The 12,030-nt window shown below is 44.0% G+C and overlaps 1 protein-coding gene, 1 long non-coding RNA gene and 2 other non-coding genes across 9 annotated transcripts in view; 1 reads left to right on the top strand and 3 right to left on the bottom strand.

The window, feature by feature from the left end:
* TEX2 (testis expressed 2) overlaps positions 1-6,549 on the top strand; it is a 106,791-nt gene extending 100,242 nt beyond the window's left edge. For all 6 annotated transcript variants that reach the window (XM_040452112.1, XM_040452107.1, XM_040452108.1 and 3 more), the window contains 3 exons: positions 539-748; positions 2,965-3,085; positions 4,889-6,549. In XM_040452112.1, the coding sequence (XP_040308046.1) occupies positions 539-748; positions 2,965-3,085; positions 4,889-5,011 (454 nt within the window). In that variant the 3' untranslated portion in view covers positions 5,012-6,549. The remainder of the gene's footprint in view (positions 1-538; positions 749-2,964; positions 3,086-4,888) is intronic.
* Positions 6,550-7,520: 971 nt separating this feature from the next.
* Positions 7,521-7,653, bottom strand: LOC121015400 (small nucleolar RNA SNORA76). Its single transcript, XR_005783816.1, has one exon. It is a non-coding gene; the product is annotated as a small nucleolar RNA SNORA76 (small nucleolar RNA).
* A 29-nt stretch (positions 7,654-7,682) lies between these two features.
* LOC121015278 (uncharacterized) lies at positions 7,683-8,237 on the bottom strand. Its single transcript, XR_005783733.1, has 2 exons — positions 7,995-8,237; positions 7,683-7,767 (listed from the first exon to the last, which is right to left on the bottom strand). It is a non-coding gene; the product is annotated as an uncharacterized LOC121015278 (long non-coding RNA).
* On the bottom strand, positions 7,849-7,918 carry LOC121015399 (small nucleolar RNA SNORD104). Its single transcript, XR_005783815.1, has one exon. It is a non-coding gene; the product is annotated as a small nucleolar RNA SNORD104 (small nucleolar RNA).
* Positions 8,238-12,030: the final 3,793 nt, after the last annotated feature.

Raw genomic sequence — 12,030 nt, 5'->3', positions numbered from 1 at the left:
TTGGTATGCCATCACCTAAAAGACAATCAGTTAATGACTGTGTTTTATGTCCCTGTCAGATGCAGCATGATTTCCTATTTGCTGTGTAGACATGGGGAAGTTTCTCTAGGAGAACTCGGGATTTATGTTCAGTAGTTGAGGGCTGTTAAGGAGGACAGGTGGGATGCCTTCTCTGCACTGTGACAACTTTGTCTCTCCATTGGTCAAGACTTGGGTCCTGTCTGATGTCTACACCTTCCCTAATGTAGTGGTTTCTCCACTGGAGGTTGTTTTGCCCACGAGGGGACATTTAGCGATGTCTGGAGGCAATTTTTATTATCATGACTGGGGGAAACATGCTGCTGGCACCTAGAAGGCTCAGACCAGGGTGCTGCTAAACATTGTACGGTACATAGGACAGCCCCCACCACAAAGAATTACCTAGTCCAAAATGTCAGTAGTGCTTTGGTTTGGAAACTCTGGTCTAGAGTAAGGTGAACGAAGAACCACAGAGGTTTTGTGTATGAAGTATACTAACATCTGTGTCCTTCATTTAAAGGTATGTTGGGGGTCATCGAACAAGCAAGATTATGAGGTTTGTTGATAAAATTACCAAGTCAAAATATTTCCAAAAAGCAACAGAGACAGAGTTCATTAAAAAGAAGATTGAAGAAGTCTCCAATACCCCCCTGCTGCTCACTGTGGAAGTGCAAGAATGTAGAGGAACCCTGGCGGTCAACATTCCACCTCCCCCGACTGACCGAATATGGTGCGTACAACCTGTTGCGTGGCCATAAAAATCCAGCCTGCGTACCCTTGACATTGTGGAAAGTGCCCTCTGGGCAGAAGCACTTACACACGTTTTTCATGGAACCTTAATGTTTGTCACAAATCCAATTCTACTTTCTTCTATGAACAGTTCATTCACATTTAAAGCTTCATCTTCACATGTTTCTATTCTCGGTCTTCCTCCTCTCTAAAGCCAGTTCTTTCCACCAGCTAGAAGAGCTGCCGTCTGTAGAGCTCTTACTCTCTGCCTGGCCTGAGTGCCTCACAACATCCTGCAGAGATAGGTACTACTGTTATCCCTGCTTTACAGAGGGGGATCACGCATTCCGCAGAGGCTGAGGTGCTTAGGGAAGGCTCCCTGGGTTAGAACGAGGTGTTAAGGAGTCAGAACCTATGCACTTGGTTACTGTGGGAGGAGGTCTATCTGAGGAGTTGTCATCGAATGAACTAGTGGCCCTCAAATCAAACTGCACATCACAGTCACCTAGAGACTTGTTAAAAACGGAGATGCACCCAGCCCCCAGGATCCATAGCATGGAGAACTAAGCCAGCATTGAGAACCGGTGAAATGTCCTATTCATGGATCCAGCAGAAGAACATCACTATCTGTGAACTGCAGTTTAAAATTGACATTCCAGGGGCGCCTGGGTGGCTCAGTTGCTTGAGCCTCTGACTTTGGCTCAGGTCATGATCTCGCAGTTCTCGAGTTTGAGACCCGCATTGGGCTCTGTGCTGACAGCTCAGAGCCTGGAGCCCACTTTGGAGTCTGTGTCTTCCTCTCTCTGTGCTCCTGCCCTGCTCACACTCTGTCTCTCTGTCTCTCAAAAATAAATAAACATTAAAAATTTTTTTAAAAGATTTATCAGAAAATTTTTTGAATTGACCATTTGATGAGGATGCTGGTATTTCCCAGTAAAAACTTTAAAATACCTTTTTAGGTTTTATTTTTAAATAATTTTTTAAGTGTATTTCTTTATTTTGACACAGAGAGCACACCCATGAGCAGGGGAGGGGCAGAGACAGGAGAGAGAGAATCCCAAGCAGCCTCCGCACTCCGTGCATGAGCCCAATACAGGGCTCGATCTCACTACCATGAGATCATGACCTGAGCCAAAATCAAGAGTTGGATGCTTAACTGACTGAGCCGCCCAGGCACCCCTAGATTTTATTTCTAGAGAGTACTATTTCATTGTAAATAAAAAAAAAGGAACAAATGAAAAAAAAAAAAAAGAGAGGGGTAAAAAAGCCTATAATCTCATCATCCCAAAATAACCACTGTTAATATCTTACTGTACAGTCTTCCAAACCTAAGAAAAAAAATTTTTTAATAGTAAGAGTTGATACAACATACCTTCACTTACGTAATTTCATGCTTTAAGATGTATCGGTTACAGATGCCACTGCTCAGTGCAAGATGAAATTAAAGGCTTCTGGGATAGTGCTACCCAGTACATTTGTTATTAATCCACAGATAAGTATAGATCTTGAGAGTGTTTAGATATGTTTATAGCAATTTGATGTTTTTGTTGTAGTTTTTAAAACATTGGTCCATGCCAGGTAGAAGTTTTTAGGTAGTTTGATAGCACACAGTCTCTTGTCTGGATCCTTTACCAACAGTGTGAGTGCCAGTCAGCAACACTGGGAAGCCTTAATAAGCATGCTGTAGAGGATGGAATGAAAAAGCAGGTTATAGAATGTTCTCTGTTTACATATGCATATTAAGAGTATGGGGGAAATTGACCCCGCTTCTCTCAGTGGTCCTGTCTTGGGGATAAGATTCTGAGAGAGGCAGTATCTTTCACTTTCTGCTTTATACATATGTATATTTTGGGTTTTGTAATGCACATACACTATCTTTATTAAAATAGAAACAAAAGAGATCCTTGCCATTTCAGGAGAAGCAAAAGACCAGAAAACAACGCTGAGGTCACAGACTTTTCCAGTGGTGCTTCCTGGCTCTCCCAGTTTGTCAGAACTGTTCTCAAATCATCACAGCCCTACACATGGTCCAGGGACGTGGGAGCTCACAATTCCTGTTTGCTGCCTTGAATCATTTTTAGAGGGGGTGTTCAGAGTAAGAGAACATTCACATGGGGGAGAAGCCCTGGGTACATGAAGAATGTTTGCTGTTGGTACTTGTCTACTTCCTTGTCTGCCTCTAAATGCAGTTGTTTGCTACTTGTCTTCTCCAAAAAGGTATGGTTTCCGGAAGCCACCATATGTAGAGCTGAAAGCTCGGCCAAAACTTGGAGAGAGGGAAGTGACTCTAGTTCATGTGACAGACTGGATAGAGAAGAAACTGGAACAGGAGTTTCAGGTAAACGTGTGGTATCATCTGGTGTGTGTTTCACACGAGTCTCAAAGCTCAGGGCAGAACAGAGGTTCTGAATTTCATTTGGGTCAGGATCCTCTTTCGAGAATCTAATGAAAGCTATGGACCCTCATCCCAGGAAAGTACGTGTTATGATCAGACAGGCATAACATCTTAGGTACGATTTCAGAAACCCGGAGCCTCAGCCACAGAACCCTGTTAAGTAGTTCAGAGGAAACCCGAAAGTTGGGTCCGCTAAGCCAGAGCTCATTCTCCAAGCCTGTTTTCTGCTTTCTGCCACCAAAGGAAATAATGTAGCCGAGGACCTGGGATGAGCTATATCTACCAAATTTTTATCAGATATTCGAGGTCTGTCAACGTTTTATGGATTAGCAAACAATTTACTTTGAAATAAATGTCACCGTTTGAAGGAGACCCATATTTTTGCAGTGGTATGTTTTAAGATACCGCCTTTGAAAAATTATGTTTTTATTTAAAAGCTATGGATTAGGGGCACCCGGGTGGCTCAGTTGGTTAAGTGTCCAATTTTTTTATTTAAATGTTTATTTATTTTTGAGACAGAGCGAGACAGAGCATGAACGAGGGAGGGGCAGAGAGAGAGGGAGACACAGAATCTGAAGCAGTCTCCAGGCTCCAAGCCGTCAGCACAGAGCCCGACGCGGGGCTCGAACTCACAGACCGTGAGATCATGCCCTGAGCCGAAGTCGGACGCTCAACCGACGGAGCCACCCAGGCGCCCCAAGTGTCCAATTTTTGATTTCAGCTCAGGTCATGATCTCACGATTTGTGAGATCAAGCCCCGAGTCAGGCTCCGTGCTGATAGCACAGAGCCTTCTTAAGATTCTCTCTCTCTCCCTTTCTCTCTGCCCCTTCCCGGCTCACATGTGGTGCGTGTTCTGTCTCTCTCTCTTTCTCTCTCAAATGAGTAAACAAAAGCTATGGATTAACTTTAACTGAAAACCAATTTCTGGGAAGCTTAGTATTATCACCAAGCAGAAAAGTAGTTTGAACCTAGTGAGAGGAAAGGCAACCTTTAGGTTTTTTTTGTTTGTTTGTTTTCCCTAGAACCTACAATAGGAATTAGAGTGGGTTATCTCTTTCAGGGGTATTGCAGTACAAGGGGGAAAAGAAAGGCCAAGGGTCAGAGATTCGCTCCTGGTATTTTTGAGGCAAGTTGGGAAGTTGACAGGTGACTGTTACACCCTCCCATAGCCACCTTTTTTTGCTTTTGTAAGAGGGCATTACTGAAGACTGAATGCATTGCTAGGATTCACTTGCATAAAATTAGTTTATAAACATGATAGTCAAAGTACCATCATTATCAATCACTGATGATCCTTCACGTGATCATTATGGTAGAATTTCTTTCATATATAGCTTTGTCTGGTTCTGGTGTGAAAAAAAATTAGCTTACATTTTTTTGCTAGGGTTTAAGTGAATAAACTTACTTGGAATATGTGTTCTGGACATAGTAATTTGGAAATATTATGAGCAACTTAAGCCAGTCCTCTTAAAGTAATGGTGTTAAATATTTATGAACTCATGAGTAGTTTTATTATATGTACATGAAATCAAAGGCTGCTTCTGCCTCAGACCTGTGTTCATGCACTGTGATTCCTCAACTATTTAAACGTGGCAGAGGAATTAGTTTAGAATGTGCACGAAAAGTTGGTTCATATGTACATTTAAAACTTATCTGAAGCCTAAAATTATCAGAACAGAGTAGAGCAACAGCCTGAGGAACCCGAGCATCCTTCCACATGGCTATTCTTTAATTTCTTTCTACAGAAGGTTTTTGTCATGCCAAACATGGATGATGTCTATATCCCCATAATGCACTCAGCCATGGACCCTCGCTCCGCTTCCTGCCTCCTCAAAGACCCACTTGTGGAGGCTGCTGACCAGCTGTGATGGGTGAAGATCTGACCTTCCCAGTATTACGAGATCTGGCTCAAAGTGTGGGGTTCTTGGCTGCCATCTGCGCTGTAGCACTGGTCTGCCCTTGTGCCACAGCTTCTGCCCTCTGCCTGCCGGTGCCCATTCCACTGTGCGGTGTCATTCCACGCATCCGGGAACTGGTGTCTGCACTGCCTGCTGCAAAGCTTTGACTCAGCAAAGGGACTGTGGAAGAATGACCACGGTGGATCCAGAGGTGACAGGTGACTCACACCATGGCTCCAGTGTTTGTGGCAGCGAGAGCACAGTGCGAGCAAAGCTTACAACTGGAAGGCCTTCTTCCCCTTGCCCCGACTCCTCCAAAGCTTTTCCTCAGGCAGCCAGTGCACAATGGAACGTTTTTGCACTTCTAGTCCATAGGTGACACAGCCCTCCACGCTTCCAGAGAATGTCTGTTCAGGAACGTGAGCGGGGTGGGGAGTGGAACTTTGTGAACCATTTCACTGATGATAAAGAGATACGCGTAGCAACTTACCTTTCCTATTAAATTGTGCGTTTTGGAAGCAAGTAGCCATAGAACATACACACACTAACATCCTATCAGCTGGGGTGGGGACAGCGAGATTTATGTGAACATCAGGCAAAGCCATGAGATCAAACCATCCCAAGCCTTCTACCACTGAGGTACAATCACCTGGTTTCTAACTAATCCCAAATGTTTTCCTGAGACAGGAGGGTATGTGAAAATGTCAAACACTGCACATAAAGAATTGGGGTAGGGGGCGGAAAGCCAGAGCAAGGTCAATCTTGGCACTTCCTACGTGCTCTGTGCTTTCTACAGGCCGTCTAAATGCTTTGTTAAATCTAACTGGTTCGGGATGTTTTGAGGTTATGGGCAGTTTCCTCTTCTGACAGCCAAAGGCGAGAACTCTCTACCACCTTTGAGAGTTGAGACCAAGTTTTGCTCAACATTAAACACTACGTTAGCTCAGAACTCACGTGACCTTTCTTTAACGTTGCCAATCTTATTTTGTGCATTTGTGTCAGAAGGTCTTAGTTTACAAGTTTGGGGGCTCCCTAGTTGTATCATTTGCTTTGAGAAGTATACTTAAAACACAATTTTTTATTGTTTAAAAGCTGCATTCAACATCAGAACTACCATGGGTAACTTTTGATGACTTACATCTGTGGACAAAGCTAATCGTGGTTTTTTAAACAGCACCTTGCCTGAACCTGACTTTAAAGAAATTAATATATTGAAAAAATATATCTGAACCCTTGACTACTTTAATCGCACCATTAAAACATTTGACTTAAATTATTTGATCATTCCAGTCGGTGTACTGTTCTGATTTCTCATTGTGTAGGCCGATTTGCCTGTCAGTCTTGTTCACTGGTCTATTAGAATTTTTGTGCAATAACTAAAGGCAAAGGACTAGATGCACTACTGTGTAGATTACACGAGTCCCCTGTTGCACTTAACCGAATAGTATGTGGGGATTTACAGTCGCTTGCGTTGTTTCACAAAATAAATCTCTCAATGTCAAATACTAGATAAGCATCTAAGTTATTTCTACTGAATCCTTTTTAGGTAATAGGGAGACAATTAAGCAGTGGGTACAGGCCACTTGGGTCACTCAGCTGCCAAAGCAGCTTGGATTTCCTGGTGACCACCAGGCAGGTTTTCTAAACTGCAAGGCGGTCCTCACCACACCGAGGGAGCAGGGCGCCCGGCTGGCTAAGTAGGTAGAGCATGTGACTCGATTTCGGGGGTCGTAAGCTCTAGCTTCACCTTCAGTGCAGATTACTTAAAATCTTTAGAACAAAATCTCCCTCTCCTGAGGCAGACCGTCTTGCTTCCGTGCACCCTCAACAGCCTAGCTATCCTGTTAACTTGGGGACCCCTGCGGTTATTACGGCCAAAGCAGTTGATACACTGCACTTGTGCATCCTCGGCCTTCAACATGTGCTGCCTTGTACTCAGAACTGATGCACATTTCCCCCAAACCCAGGGGACATCGCTACTCCCCTATCTGGCCCCGGGAGGAGTGTGCGTTTACTTAGGTGCCTGCCGTGCCCGGCAATGCAGAAGATCGAAATTCTCTTCCCAACGACCTTCTTGAGGCTAACTGGGACACATTAATTTGTCCAAGCTTTTATTCCCATGCTTGGTACAGTATCCAAATAAGCAGTTGGCCCTAAATGGTAGTTATTCTCAAATAGATCACTGCCACACCTCAGCCAGGTGTTATTCTTGCACCATCCGGACCGAAACCAGTTCCTGTCAAGTACACCGCGGTCCTTAAACTGCTCAAGGCCACGTACTCCCCCCCCTTCCGGCCCCCCGCCCCCCCCCCCCCCCCGCCGCGGTTAACCTGCAGGTCCTGATAATCACGGAGACGACAGGACTTCCACAAAAGAACTAGGAACGTGCGGGAAACGGAGTAGCGGGGCCTATAGGATCCCCGTAGTCTCTCCAGGGCACTTCCCACAACGTCGCCTACCCCCTTGCAGCCGGGTGCTGACGTGTGGCTCGCGGTTAAAAGGACCGCTGGCGGAGGACCGCGCGGCCCCAGTTATGCGCAAGCGCGTGCTCTGGCGCTGCAGCCTGACCCCCGGCGCCACGCGCAGGCGCGGCGGGGGCTCAAAGGCAGCGCGTCGCGAAAAGAAACACCAAGACCGGGGCTGGGATCAAACCATTTTATTCAAAGGCTTCGGGGAAAGGTCGAAGGGGAGTAGAAGGTGATCTACGTTCTCGGCCCGGCAGGAATCTGCAAGAACGATAGATGTGGATTAGAGGACGTGCGCCCGCAGGTCCGTTCCCTCCCCGCCGCCGCCGCCGCGGAGGCTCGGCTCAGACTGTAGTTCGCATCACCCGCGTCAGCAGTCTAACACGTGCTTTTTTTGGCATGTCATCACTGCAGGCCGCCCGCGACCCACCCGGCTCCAGGGCCCGGAGACCCGGGCCTAGGCGCCAGGACCCACCACAAAGTCTCACCTCTCGAACCTCACAGTCGCCGAAAGACTGAGCGCGTCCCCGCGGAGTCTACTTAAAGGAGCTGACAGGAGGCTGTTGGGCGGGCTTTACCAGCATTAACCAATAGCAAGTCAGACTTCCGGTCACGTGCCAATAAAGTCGCCTAGGGCTCATCTGCGCTCGCTGAGTCCTCCAGAGTGTAGAGTGGTCACTTGCTAACCATAGAGATAGGAGTGAAAGAAAGACCGAGAGTCCTGCAGCGTCCGTAAATTCTGGATTTCTTTCCGAGTCTACGTCGCTGGCTTGTAATTAGCACATTTCGCCACGGTACGCGGAAGGAACGTTTACAAACAGCACCCTACTAATGCGTCACTTGTTTGAGACATTCTGTGCCAGGAGCTAGGCTAAGAGCTGAGCGTATAAAGGTGACAATCTAACCTTGTTCCTGAGTTCAAAGTAACCTGTTTGGGTAAAAAAAAAAAAAAGCCTATGTTTGAAAGTAGGGTGTGTGCAACCAAATCCTGAACTTGTGAGGAATTTGTTGGATGACCCTCGGTTTCAGGAAAATAGGAATATTCAAAAAAGCTGTCGTGAGGATTAAATGGATTATTGTCAGTTGCCTGGCACAGGCCGAATGGTAAACAAATAATTGTTTTTAAAGGGCTGGTGTGATGTGGAAAACTTATGTGAGTGCAGTGCTTTAATAAATGCTAAAATAGGGGCATCTGGGTGACTCAGTTAAGCATGGGCTTCAGCTCGGGTCATGATCTCCAGGTTTGTGGGTTCAAGCCCCGAATCTAGCTTTGTGCTGACAGCTCAGAACCTGGAGCCTGCTTCGGATCCTGTGTCTCTCTCTCTGTGCCCCTCCCCTGCTCACTCTCTTGTCTCTGTCTCTCTCAAAAATACACATTAAAAAAAATTTTTTTAAAGAAAATTTTAAAGTAAATAAATGATAAATGGTAAAATAGAGCTGTGAACAGCCTACTGTGGAAGCTCAAAGGAGAGAATGCCGAACTTTGGGAAAATTAAAAATGCCTCTAAGTATTGAACTCATATTGTAAGGCAGGCACACTATTCACTACAGTTCACCCTTGAACAGGGAAGGGGGTGGAGGAGGTGTTAAGGGTACCCACCACACAGCAGTGGAAAATTCCTGACTAAATTATGAGTCCCCCAAAGCTTAACTACTAATAGCTTGCTGTTGACAGAAGGCTTATGGATAACATAAACAGCTAATTAGCACATATTCTGTGTGTTATATGTATCATATACTATATTCTTACAACAAAGTAAGCTAGAGGAAAGAAAATACAAAGAAAATCCTAAGGAGGACCGGGTGCCTGGCTCAGTTAGTAGAGCATGTGACTCTTGATCTCAGGGTCATGAGTTCAAGCCCCACCTTGGCAGGGGAGCCTCCCTAAAAAAAAAAAAAAAAAAAAAAAAAAAATCATAAAGAGATACATTGACAGTGCTGTATTGTATTTATTGAAAAAAAATCCACAAATAAGTGCACCCACGCAGTTGAAACTCATGTTGTTCCAGGCCCACTGTAGCGGAGAATAAGAATATGGCCTTGCCCCCTAAGAGCCTGATTTATCAGGAGAAAGAACAGTAACCAGACAGTCACAATATCTGGTTATCTTTATTTCCTTTATGTTCCCTTTGAGAATTGTTTAGGGGCGCCTGGGTGGTGCAGTCGGTTAAGCGTACGACTTCAGCCAGGTCACGATCTCGCGGTCCGTGAGTTCGAGCCCCGCGTCGGGCTCTGGGCTGATGGCTCAGAGCCTGGAGCCTGTTTCCGATTCTGTGTCTCCCTCTCTCTCTGCCCCTCCCCCGTTCATGCTCTGTCTCTCTCTGTCCCAAAAATAAATAAACGTTGAAAAAAAAATTTTTTTGAGAATTGTTTTCCTTTTTTCCTCCTAACATAATAAGGAAAATGTAATAAGAAAAGCATTTCAACCTGAGTTTGTAGTTGAATGGTGCTCTTATTTTCATTATTTTCTACATAGATTTTCGCTAAATTGAAAAATTCCTCTTTGACCCAAAGTAATAATTATTTTGGCAAGTGGTTTGTAACTTCTATGTGGTTATTTTTATCGCTGCTTAAATTTTTGTTACTATTTTCAGCAGTTATTACAATTGTGATACAGGTTCTACATTGGGAAATGAGTCAAAATTTTCTTTGTGGCCTAGAATGGGATCTGTTTTTACAAATGTTCCACAGATTCTTGAAGATGTTTTCACTAGCATGTACAAACACTGACATGAAATATTTATTAATGCAACATTAACTGTGTTGTAATTACATTGACCAAATGTCTGTTTTATACTTGATCGGGAGTATATGTGCTGTCATTGATAGTGATGTGTTAAGATTATGCTTCAAGTACGAAATGCTGGGGAGGATGCAAAGCAACAGGACCGTTGCTCCATTACTACTTGGGAATGTAAACTAGTTACTTCCATTTTGGAAAAGAATTTGGACAGTTTCTTATAATTTACCCAAGAGAAATGGAATTTTATGTTCACACAAAATCCTGTACACAAATGCTTATAGTAACATTATTCATAACCCTTCCAAAGTAGAACCACCCAAAAGCTCTTCAATGGGAGAATCTTAAGCAACTGTGGTACATCCATACAACTGAATGCCACCCAGCAATAAAATACGATGGAGTACTGATACGTGCAGCACTTGAAAGAATCTCGCAGGCGTGATGCTGAGTGAAAGGAGCCAGACTCAAAAGATGCTATGATTCTGTTTATACGATATTCCAGAAAAGAGAAAACTATAGGAACCCAAAACAGATAAAAGACGTTCCAGGAATTGGAGGTGGGGGAGCATTTGACTACAAAGGTGCAGCATGAGTGCTTTTTGAGGGTGATAGATCTGCTCTGGTTTTTGTTAGTGTTTAGTTTTCACAAATAGGTACATTTGTGTGGCCTCCCCCACAATCAAGACACACAACATTCTCATCACTCCAAAATGTTTCTCTCCTGTCTCTTTGTAGTCAGTACCCACCCCCTTCAATCACCGGCCCAGGCAAACACTGATCCATGTCTGTTATTACAGAATAGCTTTGCCTGTTTTTGGTGTTCTTGTAAATGGATTCAGTTTGTGATCTTTTGCCATCGGACTTCTGTCACTTAACCTAATGTTTTTGAGGTCCATCCTCAAATACTGATATTGATATTGTATCAGTAGTGCCTTCCTTTTTGTTGCTCAGGGGGATTTCATTGGATGAATATGCCAGTTTGTTTTTCCATTCACATGTGTACAGGATTTGAGTCGTCTCCACTTTGGGGCTATTATAAATAAAGTGGTTATGAACATGAGTGTAGAAGTCTTTTTATGGACATTCATTTGCATTTCTTTTTAGGAAGAAATCTTAGGAACGGAATTATTAGATCATCTGATAAGCATATATTTTTAAGCTTATAAGAAACTACCGGGGGCACCTGGGTGGCTCAGTCAGTTAAGCATCCGACTCTTGATTTTGGCTCAGGTCACCATCTTGCAGTTCCTGGAATAGGGCCCTGTGTCGGGCTCTGTCCTCACAGCGCGGAGCCTGCTTGGGATTCTCTCTCTCCTCGCGCTGCCCCTTCCCCAAGTACACATGCATGCTCTCTCTCAAAATAAATAAATAAACATATTAAAAAAAAAAGAAGAAACTGCCAATCTATTTTCCAAAGTGGTTGTACCATTTTACACTCCCACCAGCAATGCTTGAGAGTTCTAGTCATTTCAAATCCTAGTCAGCACTTGGTATTGTCACTGTTTCTAATGTTAGCCATTTTAGTAGATATGTGGTGATAGCTCGTTGTGGTTTTAATTTACATTTTTCTGATGACCAAAGATGTTGACAGTCTTTGCATATGACCATTACTGTATCTTTTTGTAAAGTGTTCAGATATTTTGCCCACTTTTTTTAAACATAAAATAATTATTTTTATTTAAATTTTAGTTAACATACAGTGCAATTCTGGTTTCAGGAGTAGAATTCAGTGACTCATCACTTACAAACAATACCCAGTGCTCATCACAAGTGCCCTCCTT

Source organism: Herpailurus yagouaroundi, unplaced genomic scaffold (assembly GCF_014898765.1).
Source record: "Herpailurus yagouaroundi ecotype Mexico unplaced genomic scaffold, PumYag 206, whole genome shotgun sequence".
Lineage (NCBI taxonomy): Eukaryota > Metazoa > Chordata > Mammalia > Carnivora > Felidae > Herpailurus > Herpailurus yagouaroundi.
This window is presented reverse-complemented; position numbering and strand designations above follow the sequence as displayed.